The 25,650-nt window shown below is 45.1% G+C and overlaps 1 protein-coding gene across 3 annotated transcripts in view; it reads left to right on the top strand.

Annotated features, from left to right (window-relative positions):
* Window positions 1-315: 315 nt before the first annotated feature.
* The window catches only part of OPCML (opioid binding protein/cell adhesion molecule like), a 420,625-nt gene continuing 395,290 nt past the window's right edge, over window positions 316-25,650 (top strand). For 2 of the 3 annotated variants that reach the window (XM_008142527.3, XM_008142526.3), the window contains exon 1: window positions 331-497. In XM_008142527.3, the coding sequence (XP_008140749.1) occupies window positions 331-497 (167 nt within the window). Of the gene's footprint in view, window positions 498-25,650 lie in introns of all 3 variants that reach the window. The other variant, XM_054712545.1, reaches the window with a different exon arrangement.

Raw genomic sequence — 25,650 nt, 5'->3', positions numbered from 1 at the left:
CAGAGAACAGCAGTCCGTGACCTTCATCCCGCACCTTCCTTCCTGCTCTCCCTTCCAGGCTGCCTCCCGCCTCCCCCGGGGAGCGTCAAGAAAGCTCTTTTTAGATGCAGGAGGGGCATCTGGTTCTGCCAGGCTGGAGAGCTGAGGCAGAAGAACCACTAGACTCCGGAGAGCCTGGACTCGCTTCTCCCTCTCCCTCTCCCTCTCGGCGCCTGGCTCGCTCCTCCCTGCCTCTCCCCACACCGCTGCCTGAGACGCGCTGGTGTGTGGGGCGGGGCCCCAGGACCCTGCCGCGGCCCGGCGTTCTGGGAAGTTGTGGCTGTCGAGAGGATGGGGGTCTGTGGGTACCTGTTCCTGCCCTGGAAGTGCCTCGTGATCGTGTCTCTCAGGCTGCTGTTCCTTGTACCCACAGGAGTGCCCGTGCGCAGCGGAGATGCCACCTTCCCCAAAGCTATGGACAACGTGACGGTCCGGCAGGGCGAGAGCGCCACCCTCAGGTAGGGAGCTGCACTTCAGCGGGGTCTGAGGCTCTGGGCTGTGATTATATGAAGGGTGAGCAAGGGAGGGGAAGGCTTGGGAGGAGCAGGTGAGGGGACCTCTGCAGACTCAAGAGGCGCCCTCTTGCACATTGCGACACCTGGCACTCCTCCTGGACAGGTGTGTCATTTGCTCGAGCTTCTCTGGTCCCGGGTGTTAGAAGTGAACACGGAGGTCCATGCTTGGGACCCCATCGTGGCTAGGAGTCTGTGCCGTGGCTAGATGCACTTTTGCCAACGTGAGGATGGAGAGCCTTGAGATGGCCACCCTGGGGGTTGCTCTGAGAAGGCTGGGTGCCTGGTGGCCGTCTCACCTGCCAGCAGATGTGTGATGAGGCAGGACATGCTCAGGATGGGCTGATGGCCCCTCTCAGAGAGACACGGAAAACCTCAGGCTCTGGAACTGCTCTTGCTGGGCCATGGCCCCTTGGGAGGCTGCTCAAGACTCCGACATCCATGTCAGCCATGCGTGGTGCGTGGTGCGCCTGGGCCCCAATTATAAGTGATGAGGGCATTTTTATCTTTGCCAGCTCAGGACCAGGAGAGGAAACATGTAGCTTTTATGCAAGGACATCACTCCTGTGCAAAAAGCACAATCGGAACGCTTTTTGTTTTACCTTAATGAGTTACAGAGAATCACTTGCATGCCCCAGGCAGAGGGATGGAGATGCTCGGAATATGAACCTTTGGGGACTGGACCTGCTGCGGCAGAGACTTTAATAAAAATGCAGCCCCAACTTTCCACCAGCTCAGCAGATATCATCTTTTATCCCTTTAATGAGGCAGCCCTGGTCCTGGGAGACAGATTCAGGGACGTCCCAGCTTAACTCGGGCTCGCAGTGTACACAGGGTGAATGTGTTTGCCCTGCCTAGGACTTTGATGGTTCGAGTGAAAAATAAAACATTCTGTCCCAGACTCTGCAGCCAAAAGGCCTGGCTTCTCCGAGGAACGGAAGAGGGTGGGGTGTCCTTTGTTCTTCCCCTACCCCCTGATTGAACGCTCCCTACATCTGGACAAGCCTCTCCCCGGGGAAGGAGCGAAAGGCCTTTTGGAGTGCCAGCTATTTTTTCCCCAAGCCCAAGGGCCAAGGTTGGATTCCTGTCACTTTGGGTGGTTCCCAGCTACATTTTCTTGTGAGTTAGAGAATAGGTCCCGGAACCCTGGCTGCTGGAGTTCAGGGGCCTCAGGTTGAGAGAGAAAAGAAAAGGCTAGAGCCAGACCTTCTGGTCATTGGGTATCCTTCAGTCTGTCTCAGAGTAGAGTGCAATCTGCCTACTTGATTGCCCCCCAAAAAGCATTGGGAGTCCCCTCCCTGGGAGATGACTTTCGGGATGCTCATTTGCAGTTGGCTCAAAGGTATGAGTAGCTCCTGGGCTCAGAGTAGCATCAGTGTACACACCTTCACCAAAGGAATGCTGGTAACTGTTACCAGGTGCGAAGGGATGTAGATGCTGCCACACGTCTGTCTCTTCTTACCTTCTCATCTACTACTGGGGCCAAAGAGGGCCAGCATTCCACGGGCCTCAGTGCTGACTTCCAGAATCCTATGTCCTCTTCCTTCCCCTAAAAGTTACACTTGAACTTTCTGCTTGCCAGGATGCAATAAGACTTCGCCACCAGCAGAGGGCCAGCTTCCGTCTACCTTTATTTATTTTCTTTTATTTTATTAGCTACTGGCCTGTTTTCATGATCTTCAATTCTGATGTTTAGCAGCTGGGCTTGGTAATGGGAATGGGAGTGAAAAAAAGGAAGAGCTGAATAGTTGCTTTTGTGTGCTTTGTTTAGAGGGGGAAAAAAACAACAACACAAAAAAAACCCTTCCCTGCTCAAGTATAACTGCTGTTACCTGATTGCATGCTTTGTTTTTTAAAAAGTGAGCACATGTCTTCTGTTGGTTTTGCTTCTCCTCTCTGTATAAGTTGCCCTGAGGTGCAGAAATCCATCACATTGTCCGCATTTTAATCTCTTTCTATCCATTTTTTTTTTTTTTTTACCTCTTGGGTTCTTCTCTTTTATTACCTTCTTCATTTTTAGGAGATGCCTCTATTTTAAATGTTTGTTTTTTCCCCCCAAAAGGCGAAACAATAATGAATCATAATTTACTTTCTTCTGTTTTGCCTTCATCACTTTAATTTTTATCATTCCCTGATATCTTGATTTCACTACTAGCACAATGTTTCTTAAAGCAACATAAATATCTCCTGCAGATTTCTGGGGGTCTCCACCCCTCTCCTTTTGTTCTCTCTGCTCCGCTGGTTTGTTGGTCAATAGCCGTGTTTCCATCTCCAAGAAGCACTTATTTGTCAGAACTCAGAGAGCGAGTCCCTGCTCCCAGTCTCTGGAAGCCCATGGCTTCAACCCCAGATAAAGGCCATGTTTTATTTTGTTGTATTGGGTGGTGCTTTTAAAGCAATGCCATTCTTGAGTGTGGTCACGCTCTAGTCTCCTTACAGATGTGAGGCAAGTGTTTGGGAATTTAGTGTCCCCAATGCATCAGATGCTCGGAATGTATTGAAAAAACATTGAACGATTCCCACACCATCAGCCACAGCAAGTCTTTTCAAATGTGGCTGCGGTGGATCAAAGAATCCCGAGCCTGTGTCTCCGTCTTGAACAGTCACATTGAAGGCCAAAGACAGAGTAGGATAAGCAAAGCGATGGAGAGAGCTGGGTCCCTCATTGAATTTCCCTGTGAGAAATTGCCTGGCTTAGAGAAGGATGATTTTCTTCCTTGGAGATATCGATTTTCATGTGATAGGTCTTTGTTTGCATTGAAGGATGTTGGGACGTGATGTGGCCAAGACGACACTGAAGTTCTGGACGTGGGTGAAACTCATTTGATATAAGTGAGGCGATATTATCTTTCCCATAATTACTTCAAAGGGTGACTTGGGAAGTAAAAATAATTATTTGAATATTGAGTTAGCTTGCCTCCTTGGAAGAGAAAGGATATGGAAATGGCGGTATTCACTATGTCTGAGTTATGGCTTCTATGAATCTGATTTGAATTCATTATTACAAATGGGCCCTTTTGGCCAGAATCATTTCATTACAATTATCTGCTGTCGGGTTAAAATGGTCTGTGCCTTCCCATGAGCTTAGCTATGATGGGTCTGTGGAGTCCTGTGTCTGAATCAGCGCCACGTCGGGAAGGAGCCCGGATGCTCAGGGTGGCCCGGTAGTGTCTACCTTAGTTGCACAGATGATGGTTGGATGTGCCTTCCTCATGGGCCTCGGTCTCCTCTCATTGGCTTTCGTTCCTCACTGGGATCACATCATGAACATTTTGAGGGGTGTGAGGTAGGACAGAGACAGCAGTTGTTGCTGTAACTGTTCCAATAAATGGAACGTACTGTTGTTGTTTTGATTTTTCATATGGCGGGATAATCAGTTTTGACGATCCAGCTTTGCTGATGTGGGATTATGCTTTCATATCTCTAGAATGCCCCTGAATTTTCATTAGGAGTCGGAGCTAATCCCTTCAGAACCAAGTATCTGAGGGTTACCTACCTCCGGGGACTAATCTGAGCAGCAGGATTTTGCCATTGTAGTGGGGCAAAAAGCTTTCTGTGCTTTGCCTGCGTGTTTCTCTGTATTTTGCACGCCCCAGCAGAGGCTTTTGTTTTGGGATAAATTAGAGAATTCAGACTGGACAACAGGTTATTCAAAACCAGTGCGGGACTTTGCATTTTAGTGTTTAAGTTGCCGAAGTCCAGTGAGGACTTGGAGAAGTGCAAAGGCTTTGCTCTTTCTTGGTGCCGCTGGCCTGGCTGCATATGTCACTGCCAGGCTCCCTGCCAATGGAATCAAAGCTCTGGAGTGGGCACAGGTGTGGGCATTTCACAACTCCTTCCTGTGTGTTTAATGTGGAGCCAAGAGTCAAGACCCACTGCCTTAAAGCCCTTTCCTGCCCCAGAGCACCTGAGCAAGTCTGATCTCCAGGGGACCTACCCCCACATGTGTGTCTCCTCTGTGCCTGTACATACCTACCAGTCATGGGCTGCCTTGGCACTGGGCTCAGCGGCCTGAACACCTGGGTTTGATTCTTATTCTACCACTAAGTAACTGCATGGTTTTGAGTGCTTCGGTTCAATTGCAAACATGTGGGCACAATATCTTCCCAGCCTGTGACATCAGGTGCGATGAAGTATATGGCAGTTTTCTGTGAGCGATAAGGCATCATATAGGTGTAAGATGTCACCGTGCTCCATGGCACTCCTCAATCACGACCTGTGGCATTTCATCTGCTCTGCCTTCTGCTCCTTCTAACGCCCCTACCTCCTCCGACCCCCACCCACATACGCATATGCACCTTTAAAATGTACCTGTCTCTTCCCCATTCCACTCAGCATCCTGCTTCCTGCCCGTGGTCAAGAATTATGCCCATCTGAATTCCAGTAGCTCTTGCTGCAGATCTCGCTTCCAACAGATGCACCACGTGGACCTGCCACCCATGCGTGGCTGTGGTTAGACGGTGAGCTCCTGAACTTAGGAGCCGTGTCTTATGTGCTGAGTACAGACACTGTGGTGGCTACTAAGGATTAAGATAATCGGTTGAATGTTTTCATCCAATTTAACGCGACTCAGTTTCTTCTAATGTCTGACTGCCTCTGCAGCAATGACGTGCTCATATCTGAAGGGTTTCATGCTCTTCAAAATACGATGCTGGGACATTCAAGCACAGCGGTTGGCTAGAGATCTTGGAGGCCTGAGGGACTTTTGGGTGCCGCTGAAATAATTTGTCAGAGGGGACAGTCGACTCCCCCATTGGTGGCAACCAGCCCAGAAACCGTGCAAAAGGCTTCGCTATCCCCCAGGGCAAGGCACGGAGCAGGGCAGCGGAGTTGAGAGGAACCTCGTTGGCAGCAGTAGAGTCAGATATTTGGAGGTGACACTGTCAAATATTGGGAGGATTGCCTTGCTCCAGATGCGAGAAGATACACAAGGCAAGGAGGCAGCGGGGCAGACAGGCTGCCCAGCCTTGCCGCCTGGTGTGTCAGGGTTGGGCATGGCTGAGGATCCAGGGGGCCTGGAAGACTCTCTCAGGTGACTGAGGGGTAGGGATGCATCTGCTCCCCCAATGCACCTGACCATGCCACACTCCACGGGCCAAAGCAGGGGATGGGAGGTGAAGTTTTAAAGCATCCAAGATGCGTGCTTCCTGGCTGTCTAATTGCTCTGGAAAACTCAGCAGCTCTTATCTAAGCCTTTTTGTTCATTTTGGGGCCTTTCACTAAATTTGGCCCTTGGGTTCAGTTTAGTTATCGTTCTCATTTCCCTTCCTTTCAGCGTCTAAAAAGGGATTGCGCCCTTGGCCCACTTCCCGCGCTCCCTGTGTGGCTGGCTCAGAGGGAGTCAGCGAGGGGAGCAGCACTGGCCAGCGTGGGGTCCAGATCTGGTGGGGTCCAGGCTGAGGTGCAGAGAGGAGGAGCCAAATCCGTCTTGTTTGATCTTCCCAAGGGAGGGCTTTTAAAATTACTTATTAACAGGAAGCAGTGCTCACAGTCATGAGATAAGAGGAATTATGGTCTGAGACATTTTTAGGGCTGGCAGAAATTGCACTGCCTTTTAGTTAGGAATTATGTGCTAACCTTTTTTGATTAAAAAAGAAAATCTAGACAAGACAGCAGCACATGATTTGAGGCTGGTTCATTTGTTGACGACTTTGCCTGCAGGAGTCTGCTTGTGCTGGGGTGGGGCTTGGGTGAATGAGAGAGAGTCTGCATGGAGTGGTGTTGGGAGGGGAGTGTGCATTCTCTGTCCCCTCCCACCTCCAGGGCAATGACACCTTCCTGGAGCTGCTGGTACCCCGGTGTGCCTTTTTTTAACAAGTGAAAATGGAAGCTGTGATGTCTCTGAAGCCCAGCACCAGACCCGCCTGCATCTAAGTGCATTTCCTGGGTAGAGAAGGTTAGAGGAGGGAAGGGGTGGGGCCTATGTCACCCTCCCTACAGCATCTCACCACAGACCCTTTCGCAAATGTTCCAGGGCGGGGACCTTTGAAAGCAAACAAAGTCTATTGTGTATGCTTTCCCATGTGTCAGAGGACAGACCGATTACTTACTGTTTCAAGTGATTTTCAGAATATTATGACCCCAAATAACAGCCCAGGAGATTGAGGTGTAGGAGAGTTAAGTCACTTGCCTCTGGCTATAGGTTTATTATGTGTCCTAGTCTGGGTTCGCTCCTGGAAGACCTTGTCCCTTCTTTTCCGGTTCATGGTACCCCTCCCAGGTATGGAGCACAGAGAGAGCTTCCATGTGGTGCCCCCCCCCCCCGCCCCCGTTCCCTGGGCCTAAATTTGACCAAAGGTCATGAAATCCACATATTGGTTGATGGCTCAGCTGTGTATTGTCCCGCCTTAGGCAATCTCCTTTGTTTCCTGGTGCTTCATTCTCCTCACCTACTCAGGAGTAAAGGCTGCTCCTCTTCGGACTGGGAAGCATGCATACTGCTAGCAGTGCTCAGAGTGACTGCCGCTGGGGGTCCCACAATCCTCAGTGCTCTTAGCTTTGAACCTGTCGGAAAGGCTGTCCTCTCCTGTCACTTGACCTCCCACAGCGCTCACAGCATCTCCAAGGGTCATGCAAACCATGACAAAGCAAGCAATTTGTTGACAAGAACACCAATGAATGCCACAGTATTTCCAAGAGAACTGCAAGGAAATGAGTGATCACTAGGGCCATATGGAATGAAGAGAGAAGTACTTTGTTTAATTCTAAAATATATGTCACTGTATAACCTCCTCTCCCCATCCTTATATTCAGATTTTAATTTAAACCACTGAGGCTGTGAAAACAGAGAACCACAGACCTTCTACTCACCTTACTATTGAGTTATGCCCTAGGAAACCATGTGACCCCTTTTGGTCTCCTCTTCCCTGCAGATGGAACATTTTGCTTTAATCAAAGAGATGCTGAAGAACTTGACCTGGCTTCCCATAAAAGTGCTGATCAATTAGATGTTTAAAAAATTAGTTTTGAATATTAAACATTTTCAGTGAATCTGAAGATTTATGGTATCTCGATTAACTAAGTTTCCATTGCATAATAAGAACAAAGAATCTTTTAAGTGGTTGTTAAGTTTTCTGGCTAGCCCACAGAAGATAATTTAACTCATAATTACCCAAGATGCTATACACTAGCATGAAGAATAATAGAAAACAGCATTGTTGTAGAAGAAGTAATTACGCAAAAGAGAGAGAAAATGAATATGATAATTTTCTATTTAGCGTGAATGCTGAAGAAAAGTAGGCATAATTAGAGGAAGGTAATATGGAAACATTTTCTCATATATTTCTGAACACTTTAAAAGTTCTGGAATTTGTATTGTTTTTGTTGTGCCAAATTTAATTTTATGATGTGTAGCTCTCATTTCATTTGATTCAAGTACATTTTCCACTTCTCAGATGATTGGGGATACTTTCTTAAATATTAATGAAGAAAAGAAGGTAGATAAAGGAAGTGAAAGACAAAAATGGAAAGACCTGAGTAGGAGAGAAATTTTCTCAACATGTCAGCTAAGAGTTGAAGGAAGGCAAATGAATGAAAGAGATGGGGAAAGTTTGTATGTATGAGGAAAAAAAAATAGACTAAAGTGGAATTGTTAAATAGTCAGAAGGAAGGAAAGCAGAAAGAAAGTGTTGGACAAGAATCACCTTGCTGAGTGTCTGGTGTGTGAATGTCTTCATCCCTGACTATCCAGGATGCAGGATCCCCCATGCACAGGTGCCCAGCGTCCATCTTAAGTCAAAGCAAAGAGCAATTTAAGGCGCAGGGCTCCCTTGCTGCTGGGACCTGGCCCTTTCTGACCCTTGGTTCCCACCTGTCCCACAATTAGAAACCCTCTCCTTATCACTGGGAGCTAGTCCAATCCTTCCTGCTCTCTGGTGGATCTACCACAGGCCCCGGTGATTGGAAGAAATGCCTTGTCCTGACAAGACTTTTTCTCCAACAGACCTCATCCACCCTTGATTCCACTCTTCGCAGCCTACTGGTTCGTTGACTTTCCAGTGCTTACTGTTTGCCTGCTCACCTGGAGGTCCTTTCTTCACCCTTGCTCCTCTGCAACGAAACTGTTTATTCTCAGTCATTCTCAGAAACATGACTTGCCTTGTCACATATTTGTCCACCTTGGCTGAGGGTTTTTACGATTGATGTCATCACTTACAGAAGGTCTCTTGCTTGCTGTTTGGAACTCCCATTGATGGATAAAAGGAGGACTGGTCAGGAGTTTTATTGGAGTGGCCCTGCTCACATTGAGACACTTGACTAAAAGGTGCCATAGGGCAAGAGGAAATAATAGTGTTCAACGTTCTATTGTCCTGTGCTTTCTGTGCCATCTCTGCAACTCTTCCTCTTGCCATTGTTGTTTCCATTTCCTGCCTGTCTTTTGCTAACTATGGCAATATCCTCTCTTCATGTGTGTGTTACCAGTGCCCAATACATTACCTAACACGCAGCAGGTGCTCTGAGTTTGCTGAAAAGATGCATGCCTACCCCTCACCCCTATCTCCCTTTCCACCCACCCCACATGTATGTACATTTTTCTAATGAAGATATTCTCGCCCATTTGGAAGCAACTGGGTATTCTCTGCAATTACAACCAGAGATTCTGGCATTTAAATCCTGGCTGAGATAATGATCTTTCCCTAGATAGTTGGTATTTAACTTGTCCTATCTTCTCTTGCTTATTATAATTGCAGTATTTGCGAATTTTACAATAGTCTTAAAGCCAGGAGATTCTGAACAGTTGCAAGGGAGCTATGCCTACCTCTCCCCTTTTTATCAAGGTTACAAAGTGTGGGATGACATATTATTCTGTAAGTATATCTGCAAACTTTAGAGGATGGAAAAAGTCAATATGATAACTCCTGACATGCAGAGGGCATCTCAGAATGAAGGGATTTATGGACCCATTTCACTGGCCATCACCATTGCAGCTGCCTTTGTGCTAAGCTCTCACTGTGATGGCCCTGAGTATGTCTCAGCAGCATGTATCCCAATGTACTGAGCAATGGGAATAGTTTACAGGATATTCGTGATTACGTGCTCCATTTTATAATAGCCTAATCAATGGGTGCTTAGGAGATATATGAGATAAAATATAACCTCCATAAAGAGGCTAACAGGCTAAGACTTTGTAGTAAAAAAAGCTCACTTCAAATCCCAGCTCTAGCACTTATTAGCAGCATGAGGTTGGACAATTGACTAAGTTTCTCTGTCTCAGTTTTCTGATTTAAAAACATAGGGACTATAGCCACTCCACTGGGTTGTTGGGGAGGAATATAGCATTGAATTTCTAATAGTTTATATTGAACTAGAGGCCTGGTGCAAAAAATCGTGCATGGGTAGGGTCCCTAGACCTGGCCAGCGATCAGGGCTGATCTATGGGGCGACCAGCAGGGCGATTTGCGGGGGGGGGGGGAGGGGGGAGAGTGCTGGCACCTGCCTTGGCTGGCCTGGAGCCTGCGGGCTGGGGGCAGCTCCTGCCTTGAGCATTTGCCCCCTGGTGGTCAGTGCATGTCATAGTGACAGGTCATTCCACCAATCATTCCGCTGTTCAGTTGATTTGCATATTAGGTTTTTATTATATAGGATTCTCACACTAAGCAAGCTCATAATGAACAGTAGCATTATTTGTTTTAAATATGCTACTGGGTTCACTATTTAAATAAGAAGCTTAGACTATCCACTATATGCCAAGAACTGTTATAGGCAGTGAAAGTTATAAAGTTCAATTAATCTTAGACAATCATCCTCTTTACACAGTCACATATAGTGAATGTGTTAGCAGAATAAATGGCCCAGAGATCAGGAAGCAGAGAAGGAAAGGAGAGAGCGAGTGAGAATAAGGGAGGAGGGGGAGAACATTACCTTAAATTAAAATGCATCATATTAAGTGTTCATTTTGACAAACTTGGACATTTATATTCATCCATGTAACTGCCACCTGACAAGGTACAGAACATACTAGTATTTATCACACTCAAAGAGTTTCTCCATGCCCTTTTTTAAAATTGTGGAAAAATATACATAACTCTAAATTTATCATTTTAGCCATTTTAAGTGTACAGTTCTATGGCATTAAATTTATTCCCATTATGTGAAGCAACCACCACCATCCATCTGCAGAACTCTTTCATCTTTCCAAACAGAAACTCTGTCCTTATTAAACACTAACTCCCATCTCTACTCACAGCCTCTGGCAAATACCGTTCTCTCTTTCTCTATGAATGTGACTACCCTCAGAACCTCATATAAATGGTATCAGAGAGTATTTGTCCTTTCATGACTAGCTTATTTCACTTAGAAAAGTGTCTTCAAAGTTCACCTTCCTTGTTAAGTTTATTCCTAGAAATTTTTTTTGTAATTGCAAATGGAATTGTTTTTCTTTGTTTTTCTGATATTTTATTAGTAGTATATAAGAATTCAACAGATTTTTGTACATTAATTTTATATCCTGCAACTTTACAGTATTTGTTTATTGTTTCTAATAGTTTTTGTGTGTGGAATCTTTAGAGTTTTCTGTATATAGAATCATGTCATCTGTAAACAGTGACCATTTTATTTTATTCCCAACTGGGATGCCTTTTATTTCTTTCTCTTGCTTGATTACTCTGGCTAGGACTTCCAGCACTATGTTGACTAACAGTGGAGTGTCTTGCTCCTAATCTTAGAGGAAAAGATTTCAATTTCTTACCATTGAGTAAGATATTAACTGAGGGTTTGACATATATGGACATTGTTATGTTGAGGCACTTTCTTTCTATATCCATTTTGTTGAATGGTTTGGTCACAAAAAGATGTTGTATCTTGTCAATTGATTTTTCTGCATATATTGGTATGATCATACGAGTTTTACCCTGGACTTTTGTGTTTTTGGAGGTTTTGAATGACTCCTTAAAATAACCATGATGGCCCTGGCCAAGAGGCTTAGTTAGTTGGAACATTGTCCCATACACCAGAAGGTCGCCGGTTTGATTTGTGGTCAGGGCACAAACCTAGGTTGCAGGTTAGATCCCCAGTCAGGGCACATACAAAAGATTTCTTTCTCCCCTCCCCCTCTCTAAAAAATCAATAAAAACCACATCCTTGGATAATAATAAAATCAAATCACTATGATGAGTATGCTAAGAGTTCTAATAGAAAAAAAATGGTAACATGAGGAACAGATGGGTATTGTAAGAAGACAAATGAAAATTCTAAGAGAGAATAAAAAAGAAATGCTGTAAAAATTATTGCAGAAATGAAGAATGCTTTTGATGGATGGGTTTATTAGTAGACTGGACATCACAGAGGGAAGAATCAGTGAGCTTGATGATATGTCAATAGGAACTTCCCAAACTGAAAAAGAAAAGGATTGGAAAAAAAACACACAGAAAGAGAATATTGAATAACTATGGAGCAACACGAAAGGTGTGATATTACATGTAATGGGAAGCCAGAAGTTACAAAAAGGAGTAGAAGAAATATTTGAAACAATACTGACTGAGAATTTCTCAAGATTAATGTCAGGCACCAGACCACAATCCAAGAAGCTCATGGAATACTAGGAAGGTAAACACACACACACACACACACACACACACACACACACACAACACTTAGGTATATGATATTGAAACTGAAAAAATTCAAATGCAAAGAAAAAAATTCCTAAAAGAAGCCAGAGCTGGGGAAAGATTACCTATAGAGGAGCAAGCATAAGAAGGATATCAGACTTCTCTTCAGAAACTATCCAAGAAAAAAAACAAAAAAGTGGAATGGAATATTTAAAGTGTTAAAAGAAAAGAATCACCAACGTAGATGAAGAGTTTGTCAGACACATACTGTGGGTATTTGTCTCCAGTCTATCTGGTGTACAAAAAAAGTTTTAAAAGAAGGTCTTCAGAGAGTAGAATCATGGACCAGGACTCATGGGAAGTGTTGTGTAACTCAAGCTGGTTTTGATCAACCTGCATCTCACTCCATTTGTCTGTATTTACAGGTACAGCTTGCTCTTTGGTAATTGAATTATTTGCTTACTAGAGGCCCGGTGCACGAAATTCGTGCAAGAGTAGGCCTTCCTTCCCCTGGCTGCTGGCACCAGCTTCCCTCTGGCACCCAGGACCCAGGCTTCCCTTGCAGCCCCAGCTTCGTCTGGAAGGTCTTCCAGTCTAATTAGCATATTATGCTTTTATTATTATAGATTGTGTATTTCTCTCTCTCTGTCTCTCTCACACATGCACATGCGCACACATTTTCTTTTTTTTTTTTATTCTTCAATGGATGTTGGTTTCTTGAGGGCAGGAATAGGATTTCCATTTAATTGTCTCAAGTACCTCCTCAGATGCTGTGCTAACAGTGCCTCTTATCGGTAGTCTTCTTGACAAGTGGCAGGTAGATTGCATCTATCTCTCTGTCCTTATCTCTTCCCTGATTTTGTAAGTAGGTATAATCAGACATTTATATATGTGTGATCACAACAAAGGCAGCAATAATAATGAATATAAAGAACTCCTTTTTGTGTAGAGATTTGCTCTTTTTCTCCCTGGGAAGTTCTTTTCCAAACTCTGTGTATACACGGCAGGGCTTACTTGTCTTCCTCTGTTACTTCCTCTCAAATGTTACTTCCTCTGTTCATGTTTTCTGAATTTATTGGTCTCCTTTATCTTACTGTTTTCCAAGCCTAATGGGCAATCATAGCGACCCAGGAAGAATTTTCTTTTAGAGTATAAATTTCTGTCCAGCCACAAACATACAGAAATAGGACTGCTGAGACATATACCCGACAATCTAATTTTCATGCAACTAAAACTAGTTCTCTGCACCATTGTTTGGAAATATTGTATCTGTGTTTCCTGCAGAGCATGCAGAGGGAATAAACCCATCACTTGTATGCTGCTAACTGTAACATACTGTCAATTTCTCTAAGAGCATTTATAGGACTTGAGTTCCTGGGAGGCAGCGAAAATACCTCATTCATCTCTGTATCTATATTTCTGAGTACAACATAATTTTTTGCCTTCGTCTTTTTGTTAAGTCTTACAAAAACCCATTCAAACTAGTTACAGAAACAAATAAGGACCATGGAACTCAAGAGGAGAGGAGAACTTTGGCTTCTGAGAGAAGAGGGACTAGGCAGTCACATGGTCTCTTATTTCTACTTATTCTGAGTGTCTCCTTTCTCTGTCCCTTTACCCGTCTGCTTTCCATTTCCATAAGGAATCAGGTGGCCATTATGCATATTCTGAGTTCACAGTTTCTCAACTCAGGTCAAGCGTGTCTCCACAGATTGTCTAGCATCTCTTGTTTCCCATTTCCAAAGTTGTAGGAGATAGACTCTGACAGTCCCAGCTTGGGTTGAGTGTCTACTCCTAGTGCAACCAAGCCAGGGTCGGAGGGAGAGGGGATCTTGTATCAAGATGCTCTCAGCTCTAAGTACTAAAACATAATGCCCAGAGTGATAATATTGATCATCTCAATAAGGATGCTGAAGGGAGGCAATCTCAGGGTTGGTTTTCATGAGCTAAGTGCTGAGGTCATTGTCTTGCATGGCTACAACGTGGCTGCCACAGCTCCAGGCCCCACCCTCTCATAGAACAAAGTCCTAAGAGTAGTCATCCTGGGCTTTTGGGTGTCTCCTTTGAGAATATTTTCCAGAAGTTCACTCTCAGTAGAGTCCCTTGTGGTGTCATGGGCTAGGATTGCCTTTAAATATTCAGATCCTAGGAAAAGTGGGATGGGAAAATGGGTTTTCTGACATTGTTAGCTTTTGTCGTGGGAGGCAGTCTCCATCACAAGGTACTGGTGGGCAGTTGCTGTTGTGTCGGCCAATCTAATGTACACAGGCCCCATGACATAAAGGCAGTTTACTGCTGTGGATGGAAGACAGTGGAGTGGAGGTGGTCAGATTTATTAGAGAACTAGAGGCCTGATGCATGAAAATTCGTGCAAGAGTAGGCCTTCCTTCCCCCCCCCCCCCGACCCCCCCCCCTCTCCCCGCCCCCGCTGCCAGCACCAGCTTCCCTCCATCCACCAGCAGGCACCTGGGACCCAGGCTTCACTCCGACCCTGGCTTCGTCCAGAAGGATGTCCGGAAGGACGTCTGGTCTAATTAGCATATTACCCTTTTATTATTATAGCTGGCAGGTGTAGGCTGAGCAGGTCCCCAGGGGGTTCTTTCTACAGATTGAGCACATAGAGGTTGAAGGAATAAAGCAAACATGCTGTATCTAATTTGCTCACCGTGGTAGTCCGGCCCTGACACAGAAGAACACACTGAGGGCAGCTCCCTTTATATGGTCACCCATGCTTTCTGAATCAATACACGTTGAAAATACACAAGCTGAAGAGAAAGGGGCATGAGAAGCAGGCCACTTGGAGGCTGATGAAGTTTTAAACAGCCCCACACGCTGAAATGAGGAAAGAAAACAGCCCTGGTAGAGGGAGATGAGAGAAAGAAAACAGGTGATGGAGAGAGACAGCCACGTCTTGGGGAGAAGAAACCTCAGGGAAAACCATACACAGTGAGCGGCTTCGGGAGCTGAGAGGGTCAGAGTAGAAACAATTCTTAAATCAGGCCCCAGTGAACTGAACGGAGGGAGCAGCGGGCAGACAGGAGGGAGAAGGTGCAGGGAGGAGATAGCCGAGATTAATGAGGCGGGCCCTGCCAGGCTCCTGCGGGCGCAGGCCGCGTCCTGACAGCACGGGGTCCAGAAGGCTCTCCTGGCTTTTGAGGTCAGTTATTTATTTATTTTGCAAAGGAACCTAACAAATTCTAAAACCAGATAAATCCAATTACCTGTGTTTTGCCTTCAGGGAGTGCAAAAGATTAATGGCGGTGTTTTGGAAGCGGCATAAAAAGAAATAGGTGGTAATAACAGGGAGGGCTCGTAAAAAGCAGCTCGGATCCCAGACAGGCCCGGAAAGCTGGCTGCGGCTCTGCCCCGGGCACTGGCTGCCCATCTGCACCCGGGACCCTGTTTGCTCACCGGCTGTGGGAGGGACTGGGAGGGGACCTGGCGAGGCCCTCACCCCTCCTTCTCCAGTCCTGTGACTCCAGAGAGCTGAGCCAGGGTACATCAGCTTTTCCAGGTGACACTCCCTTTCGGGCTTTCTCTCCACCTACAAACAACAACTTTGATTTCTTACATTTTTTATTTTTTTTAATATATTTTTTATTTATGTCAGAGAGGAAAAGAGGGAGAGAGATAGAAACATCAACGATGAGGGAGAATTATTGATTGGCTGCCTCCTGCACACTCCCCACTGGGGATCATGCCCGCAATCTGGGCATGTGCCCTTGACCAGAATGGAACCCGGGACCCTTCAGTCTGCAGGCCGTCACTCTGTCCACTGAGCCAAACCTGCTAGGGCCTGATTTCTTACCTTTTAGAATTAACAGAGCATTTCTCCAGGAGGTACCTCCATTAATCTTCACCAGACTCCAGGAGGAGTGGTTTGACAGTTATTATTTTCTTCAGTTTATCGATAAGGAGCTGAGTGAGCCTAGAACCTACTTCTAATACTGACTGTGGTCTTGTATTCTTCCCTTTGCTGCTGGGAGGGTAGCCATTTTTGGAAACATTAACTTAGAAATAATAATACATCTGGATCAGCTTGCTACCCACCTCCTTGGAGCTTGGTTCCATTGCTGCATTGGTACCTGCATAGGGGGTAGGGCAACCAGGCTGCTCTAGTCTTATTTTGTCTTGTTCAGTTTCATTGTTTGAGACTCTGGGCTTCCCAGAATAGCCTTTGGTTTGTGAAATGTTTATTCTAAAGTGCCTTGCTTGATATTCACGCATTCAGCTTTTTTTAAAATGTAATTATTTTTATTGAGATATAATTCACATACCATAAAATTCACCCTTTAAAAGTGTACAATTCAGTAGTTTTCAGCACATTCCCAAGGTTGTGCAGCCATTACCACTGTCTAATTCCAGAACATTTCATCCCCCCAAAAGGAACCTTGTGTCCATGAGCAGTCACTCCCTATTTCCGCCTTGCCTCTGGCAACTACCAATCCCCATTCTGTCTCAGTGACTTTGCCCACTCTGGACATTTCATAGGCATGGATTTATACAATTATGCTCTGCATTTAACTTCTTTACTTCTCCATTCTTCCACTCACTCCTTCCCTTTCTCATCCATTCTACAAATACTTTTTTTAAAAAATATATTTTTATTAATTTCAGAGAGGAAGGAAGAGAGAGAGAGAAAGAGAGAAGCAGCAATGATGAGAGAGAATCATTGACCAGCTGCCTCCTGCACCACCCCTACTGGGGATCAAGCCCGCAACCCAAGCATGTGCCCTGACCAGGGAATCAAACCATGACCTCCTAGTTCCTAGGTTGACGCTCAACCCCTGAGCCCCGCTGGCTGGGCCACAAGTACTTTTTGAGTTCCTATGATGGTACAAACATGTGTCAGTCTCTGTGGGTGGCGAGGAACAAGCATGGGCTCCTCCTTTCAAAAGCTCATGGTGGTAAGGCAGGGGAGGCTAGAAGCAAGCACTTCAAGACGTTAAGGCGAGTCTCATGTCCTCTGACAAGGTGCACGTGCACTTTCAGGCTCTGCTTGGTTCCAGCGGCTCCGTCTGAGCAGGGTCTTCATGCCCAGGACCAGCCCTTGCACTGGAGAGACAGGTCACTGCCTATTGCCCCAGGACTCAGCTGGATTTCATAATCATAGCCCAGTTCTGAGTTGCTCCCTAACTCCTAAGGAGCGGGCTCTTCATAGAACCCTGTTCTCACTGCTTGGCTCACATGTTCCTAACTTTAGCCAGTATTGGAACCATCCAGAGGGTTTGTTAGCACACATTTATGGTCCTTACTCAAGAGTTTCTGATTCAGGGGATCATGGGAGAGGAATTTCTCACAAGTTTCCTGGTGATGCTAATGTTGCTTGTGTCAGGACCACTCTTTGAGAACCACTGTCTCAGCACATGTCCTTTTCTTGCCGGTCTCTGTCCTGATAGCCTTCCTAGTAAGTTAATCCTTCCAAAACGGAGCCCCTTCTTTTCTCTTGCTAGTCTCTGATCAATGACCCAAACCTTGCAGTGAAGTCCAGGCTCAAGGTGTAAGGTTGAGATCACTACCTTCCTGCCTACTGTCCCCAAAGTTGCCTATTTCTGGCTTCGATGGTCTTCTCTGATCCCACTACACTGCCTGATGTATTGAAAATTTCCACTTTCCCTCTATATCTAGTTTTGTCTGGTGTACATCTTACCAAAACCTGCAGTTAGCTCTTAGGACTAATCCAGCTTGATTTTTTGGCCATGTGACAAATTGAGCCAGACACAGCAATGCCCAAAGACAAGACACCAGTCAAATCAAGGTGCCTTCATCATAGTTCCTCCTCCCAACTTTCCTATTTAATGAGATTGACAAAATGACCTTATTTCTTGACCTCTAACATTTTCTTGGTATGTCTAAGTTGAGTAGACTACAAATACTTCTTTGTAGTCTACTAGTAAATGTTCTCACCTTCTAACATATGCAAGATCGAAGGTGATTGTGGAATCACAGTAAAGAATGTCTAGGTTCTTAGGAATTTCAGAAAGACCCTAATTCAGCTAAACATGTCAGAAAACAGGAGTTGATCATTAGAGATGTTATAAAGTGAAGTTAACTGACTTAAAAAAATAAATAAAAGACCCACTACTTTGATATAACCATTTTTACATTTATAAAGAAATGGTTTTCAGAAACCACAGTATCCACACTGTATGACTCCAATTTATGAAACTCAAAAACAGGCAAAACAAATCAATGATGGTAGAAGTTAGTACAGGAACTTCAGGTCGTTATGAGAAGAGTTTGAGGGTCAAGGCCTGAGGATTGGCGTGAGGAAGACTTACAGCAGAGGGGGAGTGCTCTCTATTTTGATTTGGGTAGCATTACACAAGTGTGTATATTAAAATTCATTGGGCTGTACTCTCAGTAGCAGTGTCATTTAGGAACTTTACTTTTTGAATGTATACCTTATCTATAATAATAAAAGTGTAATATGCTAATTAGACAGGACGAAGCCTGCTAGGGAAGCCTGGGTCCCTGGTTCCAGAGGGAACCCCGGGTCCTAGGTTCCAGAGGGAAGCCCGGGTCCCGGGTTCCAGAGGGAAGCTGGTGCCGGCAGCCGGGGGAAGAAAGGCCTACTCTTACACGAATTTCGTGCATCGGGCCTCTAATTAAACAAAAAAAGGTGATGCAAAAACAGTTTAAATAGTGAATGTTAAAATGCCATTATAAGAAAGGTAAAATAAAACTTTATTTACTTAATTAAATTTAGCAAATTAAAGCTTATATTGTAGCCTGGTCATGAGGGCTCAGTGGTTGAGCATTGACCTATGAACCAGGAGGTCACAGTTTGATTCCTGGTCAAGGCACATGCCTGGGTTGCAGCTCAATCCTTAGTGTGGGGCGTGCAGAAGGCAGCCAATCAATGATTCTCTCTAATCATTGCTGTTTCTCGCTCTCTCTCTCCCTCTCCCTTCCTCTCTGAAATCAATAAAAGTATATTTCAAAAACAGATTATACTGAATCACTTACCTTTTTCCAGATTACTTTTAAGACCGATGACATAGAACTAACCTACATAAAACAGGAAAATATATTGAAACAATAACAATAAAAGTGTCCCCTTTACTTAGGGATGAATGTGGAGAAGAGGAGCTTGTCTTGGACATCAGGGCAGACGGCAGATTAAGGGCTTGCTTTATCAATCAAACCTCGTGTCATCCATTGCAGCGTAGAGGCACAGGAGTTTGGAGAGACATGAGCAGCCTTTGAGTGACACTAACCAATGCCCACCCCCAACAAAACCTTGCCCACCGTGGCCAAGATACTGAGGGCAGCTGCTGCTCTACTGCACAGTGAGGGTACTAGACCCATCCCAGGGCACAGGAGTAAGCTCTTCATCCAGGCCCTAGGGATGATGGCTGACCTAGTCTCAGGTACGCTGGCAACTTGAAAATCCACAGCTTCTAGACTTCGATTGTCTTTATAGGAAACCAGGTGCCTCAGAACACTGCTTTGTGATTTTCTTCTTCCCCACATTCCCTGGAGGTAGCCCCTCACTCTGCACTCCTTTGGGTATGAGGCCGATGTTCTCAGTCTGGCTCTCCCTCGGGCACAGAATGCCTCTCCTTCCAACCTGAGGAAGGAAGAGTGAGTCCACTCACAGGAAACATGCTAATTGACCCTGTAGTAAGCTCAGAGCATGTATGCCTGATGCCCAGCATTAAACTCTAATCGATAGATATTAACAGAGAGAACAATAACTGTCTTATTAAGTCAGCAGTGATAAAAATAGGCCATAGGTGCTCCTGAATGCTAATCGTCTAGTTGATGACTCCACAGGGTTTCTGAGGGCGAGCAGGCACATTCAAGGTATAATACAGGGTTTCCAGTACTCGCCGTGATGTTTAATTCTCTTTATGGTGTCTTCATAATCAATTGGACTTTAGCATACGATGTTTGTCTAATTAACTTCACATCGATGCTTAGGAGCCAGCTTTGCTGGCCACAGATGATGGATTAGTTATAGTAGCTTGGAGCTGATTACAGGGGTGGGTGGGTACATTCTCTATGCACTGGGGCTAATCTCCCGAGTCCAAGAAAACCATCTCAGGGCCAATGTGAAGCTCAACTCACATTTATCAATAAAATATGAATGGGAAGAATAATGCCGTTGTAGATCCAGTTTGATTCCCCACTTACTGGAAGGATCTAGTCTCTTGTCAGCCTTACTAACCACCTTACCCTGCCCACCAGGATGACCTCTTGAAACCCCTACATTAAGGGCAGAGACAGGTGGATAGGAGCCTCACACTTCCCTTTCTACTTCTGTGCTCAAATGTCCCCTACATGGTCTTGGACAGTTGTCCATGACATTCTCATTACTGATCCACCCGTAAACCCCTTCTCCTCCACAAATTCCTACCTGAAGCCTAAGTCTACTCCTTGCTTTGGACATATATTCATGTCCTCATGATGCATCTTTCCCCTGCTTTTTTAGGTGGTTCATTGTCTTGGATATTTAGATTGTGTGTTCAAGATTAGAAATGGTGAATTTTACTTACCTTTCTCTGTCTTGACAACTATATATGGGGATTCAATGAATGGTGTCCAGAACTGTCCAGAAACAGTGGAAGCGTGGGCAGGTGACTCTGGTTTACCTTTCACAGGGGTGTGGCTTGGCGAGGCCAGGGGAACCCAATGTCATAGACAAAAGGGGCCTTGAGGGGGCTGTGAGCACAAACCCATTAAGAGGCTGTCTCTCTTGGTAGTAATGCCATGGTAAAGGTGATTTTTATTTATTTGTTTTTATTTTATTTTTTATTTATTTCATTTTTTTAATCTTTATTGTTGAGAGTATTACAGATGTCCCTCTTTCCTCCTCCTCATTGCCCCCCTCCACCTGGTTCCCACCCCCCACCCAGTAACAAAGATCTTATATGCATCTATGCATTACCTATGGTCACAGACAATAGGGTGATGAAGGCCTGAGGCAGGGTGTAAAGGTGATTTTTAATTACCTCTTTATATGTCCTTTTTCAAAGGAGTATAAGGAGTCTTATGAAGATACCAAAATAACCTATATTATCATAAATTAAAAGTTGGTAGACCATACCTCATAGGACAATAAAAAAACAAATGGAGGATGGATCAGAGAGCTGAGCTTTAGTAGAAAGATAAAAGTTCTGACAACATCAGGAAAACAAAGAATTTTATACATACAGGTACACATAATCTTGGGAGTGGGAGATGCATTTTGTTATGGAACAGGAAACTCAAGAACAATGAAGGAAAAGATTGATGTATCAGTAGACTGGCCTCATTAATTACAAAAGATCTAAAAAGAAAAAGATAACATAAGCAGTTGCAAGGCAAGTGGTAGACTAAGGGAAAAAAGATGAACAATATTTATAGCATTAATATCTAGATTATATAAAGAACAACTACAAATCGCCCACAAAAATGATAACCAACACAATAGAAAATACACAGTGACATGAATCAGCAGCTCCTTGAAATAAAACCGTGCCTATGCATGCGAGAAGATTCATGAGTAATTAGGGAAATACAAATTAAAACACAAAATACCTTCTGGAAACTAATAAAAAAGAGCGATTTGTGTCAATGAAGACTCAAAGAAAAGGTAATTCTTCAACATTATTGGTGAGACTGTAGATTTGTGAATCTTTAAAAAAAAGTCATTTGTGAAATCTATAAAAATGAGAGGGGGCTTTCAGAAAAATCTTCCGGATGTACTTCTGATGACTCAAGCCCATGTGGAGCGGTGACTGGGCAAAAACTCGGACACAAACTAAAGGGCAGAGTGGCCTGAGCTTTGCCAACCTTTCCGTGAGGTGCCCGGCAACTGCCGCCAAGAACGAGGCATTGCCGCCCGTGTTGACCTGGGAAACGGTCACATCTCCCTGGGAAGTAAAAGGCAGATCTCATAACAATACACAGAACATGTTTATAAAACAGATGCACGTGTACACACATTCACATAAGTGATGTTTGCAATGGGTGGGTGCGGGACCTCCATGGAGGTGACTGGGGATGCGGTGGGGAGGGAAAGGCTGGCCCATGTATTCTGTATACTCCTTTTTTATAGGAATCTCCTAGATGTATTGAATTGATGTCATTTTATTTTATTTTTATTTTATGTATTTTTATTGATTTCAGAGAGGATGGGAGAGAGAAAGAGAGAGAGAGAGAGAGAAAGAGAGAGAGAGAGACATCAATGATGAGAGAGAATCATTGATCAGCTGCCTCTTGCATGCCCCTCATTGGGGATCGAGCTTGCAACCCGGGCATGTGCTCTGACTAGAATCAAACCGTGACCTCCTGGTTCATAGGTCGATGCTCAACCACTGAGCCACGCTGGCTGGGCGAATTGATGTCACTTTAAGATTTTTTTTTTTTAGAAAGAAAGGAAAATGGGTAGTAACATGAAGAGAAATTAAGAACAAAGCTGGTGCAAGGACCACCTGGCTGGCCAAGTGCAGAGGGTGATGGGAACGGTTAAATCATTCACGGTGTCTTTCTCGTGGAGCTCAATCCGTAGCTAGGAAGCAGCATTACTGTGTCTCAAGCTAAACTTGCAGCGAAGCCCCTCTGAGAGTCACACAGACCTTGAGCCCTGTACCAGTGTACAGTCTCCGTTGCTGCCATGTCTCGGGCTCCTCGGGGGGCTGCTGTCATGTTCCAGGAGATCCCATCCCCTCGGCCCACTTTGTTCACAATCTAGTGGCTGCTCTGGGCTCACACAGGAATCATCAGCCAAACCACACACGGCGGATGCCTTGGTCTTGAAGGAGCTGAGCGAGGGAAAACCTGGCGGGCTGCCTCCTGGAGACTGAGATTGGGTGGACAGCCAGCCTGGAACAGCACCCCCTCGCCCCGTGGGGCCCTTCCGTTTCTCCGCCTACTCCCAACTTCAGAGGACAAAGGGATAAAGACATTGAGGCCACAGCAGTAGCCGAGTTCATTTTCAGTTCATTCTTCCACACGGGAGGAAGAAATTACATAGCATTAGGTAAATTTAAACAATTACATGAACATTATACTGGAACAGGAAATGGTCACAACGGATTAACCATATTACATAGTAAGATAAACAACCACTTTTTTCCCCCCCAGAAGAGTTGCAAAAATAATGAGGATGTGCAATCAGACGTGCAAACATTGAGGTGTTACCGCGTTCCTCACCGGTGCAATGATGTTTCCTCGTACCGGGGCGGACAGCGGCATTGTGGAGGTTTGGGGGAGCCTCTGTGGAGGCCTGGAGCAGGGACCGGGGGCCAGCGCATTGCCCAGGGTTGTCCCTCAGCCCCTTTGCAGCAGAGGCGGTTGGGCACTTGCTTTGTGAGAGCAGGGAGATGGATGCTATGGCCTCTGGCTCTTTGAGACAATCAAGTTGTCCTTCACACTCCACGCGGATGTAATTAACTGCACTGATAGGATGTTATGCCAATAGCAACGCAGAAAACACCGGAAAATGAGTCCAAAGGATACCTAGTGAAATGAAGAAGAGGCGGGCTGGGGGGATGCGGGGAGGAGTTAGCCAAGAGTGCCAGGGACTCACCCTCCCTCGAGCGGCTTAGAGAAAGACTCGAGTCCCATGACTTTCTAAGCAGTTATGGGTCCTTACTCTCTGCCAAAAAGGAAAAGGAAAGCAGTGCTCACCTTTTGGTCCTCTGAGCTGTGAGGGGACAGAGAAGGGACTTCTCGGAAACCAGGATTTGGGGATTCTCGTCCCAGGGATACTGTCAGGTTGGTTTGGGAAAATAAAATGTCCTGTGAGCATATATTCCAGAAGTAGCTGGGGCTTCCAGATAAGCACCTGCAGATGCCACTGAAAGAAGCCAGAAAAGGACCAGCTCAAACTGGTTCCGCACCCATTATGAACGTCAGGGGACCAAGAGCTCCTCATAATAGTGAAGTCCCCTCCTCTGGGAGGAATGTGGATGCTGTTTTCTGAACATGCAACGCATGAACAAGCATGGCCTGTTGCCATGCCTGTGCCAGCTGACACTGCCTCTCGCATACTATTATCATCTTACCTACCTGGTTACTAACATTAATAACAGGAAGAAAGCAAAGGGGAAGCTGGACATTATAACCATGGTCATCGGAAGGGGCTTGCCTGTCAGTCTCACTTGTGGAAAAGATAATTGTCTAAAGGGGGTGGAGCCACTGCAAGCACTTGAAAACCTGAAGAGTTCATTTGTTAAGCTCCCGCTTATCACCTGGGGACAAAGAGTTCTCGCTCTCTTGCCATCTTGTTCCTCTTTCGCCCCTGTTTCTCCCTTGCTCCATGAGCCACACTCACTGCCCACCCTGTGGCCTTAGCACCTGCATGACCCATGGCCACGTGGACCCCACACGCAATGGATCGCAGCTGGGAGCACAAGCTAAGTTAGCAGGATGCTGGACTGGGCTGGAATATGGAGCAGAGGCTCTGGGCAGTGGCCTAATTCTGGCCCTGCTGACGACAAGCTTGGACTTCTTCTATGGCAAGATAGAGGGAGATGGGACCTTGGAGAGGAACCCCTTAAATCTTACACCATCAATGAAGCTTCCCACAATACCCCATCCTCCCGAGGGGGCCTCAGGAAATTCTTTTCCCTGGGGCACCCCAAGAGCTCCACGGTTCACTGGTGATAGGTGGGGTCACAGAGGGCACCCCACCGATAACACCATGACAAAGAATTCCATCACGAATATGCATTAATTTGACAGGGTAAAGGCACAGAGGCTCCCTAATTTGGAAATTATCCCCATGGGCTTCTTATTTGCTGCGAATAAGTCCTGCTTTGTGAGGTGATTATTCTTGCTGTGTCATCTGTGCGCTTTTGTTCTTCAAGAATCAAACCCACGTTGGGTTCAGTAATACCAGGGCCACCTGCAGTTTGCTGTGCAGCCTTAGGCAGCCCACTTGACCACACTGGGCCTGAAAGTCTCCCTGGTGAAGTGATGTGGGGGAAATCGCATCACCTCCCCTTATCTTTGAAACTATGAGCCTCTGGTTCTTTCCAGCAGTGATTCACAGAGATAGACAGTAAATGGAAATGGAAAATAAATCAAATTACTTTCAATGACGTAACTTAGCCATTTTGTTTCCTGATGAGCCATAATCAGAAGTGATATTTGTAAGCAAAGTGTACCAATGTTTACTAAGAGATCATAATTTTAAGTAATTAAATACTAGTTAATTGATTTCCTGAATAATAAATTTACTTTCCAGTAATTGTCATCCATTAATGGAAGCATTCCTTTAAGTGTTTTTGCTATAATAAGTCATTAAGATTTCCTGAATAATTTCTCTCTAAATCATTGATTTTTAAGTTACTTTTGCCAACACAAATGCATAAAATCTCGTAAGGTTGCCATGTTTCAATTTCAATCAACGTAGCTGGGATAACTTGTTACTTGTTTATGTTTTACTTTTAAATAATGAAAGGAGAAATTAAATAAATATTATGGTAATAGCTAAAATAGTTTCCAAAACACTTATAACATTTCCCAAAGTACATCTTTAGGCAACTCTAACTTCATCAATACCTCTTCTAATGATTATTGTAAGGATCAGTTAAAGTTATAAAGAGGAAAATATC

The sequence above is a fragment of the Eptesicus fuscus genome, chromosome 23 (genome assembly GCF_027574615.1).
Source record: "Eptesicus fuscus isolate TK198812 chromosome 23, DD_ASM_mEF_20220401, whole genome shotgun sequence".
Lineage (NCBI taxonomy): Eukaryota > Metazoa > Chordata > Mammalia > Chiroptera > Vespertilionidae > Eptesicus > Eptesicus fuscus.
Note: the sequence above shows the minus strand (reverse complement) of the source record. Positions and strands in the feature narration are given on the sequence as shown.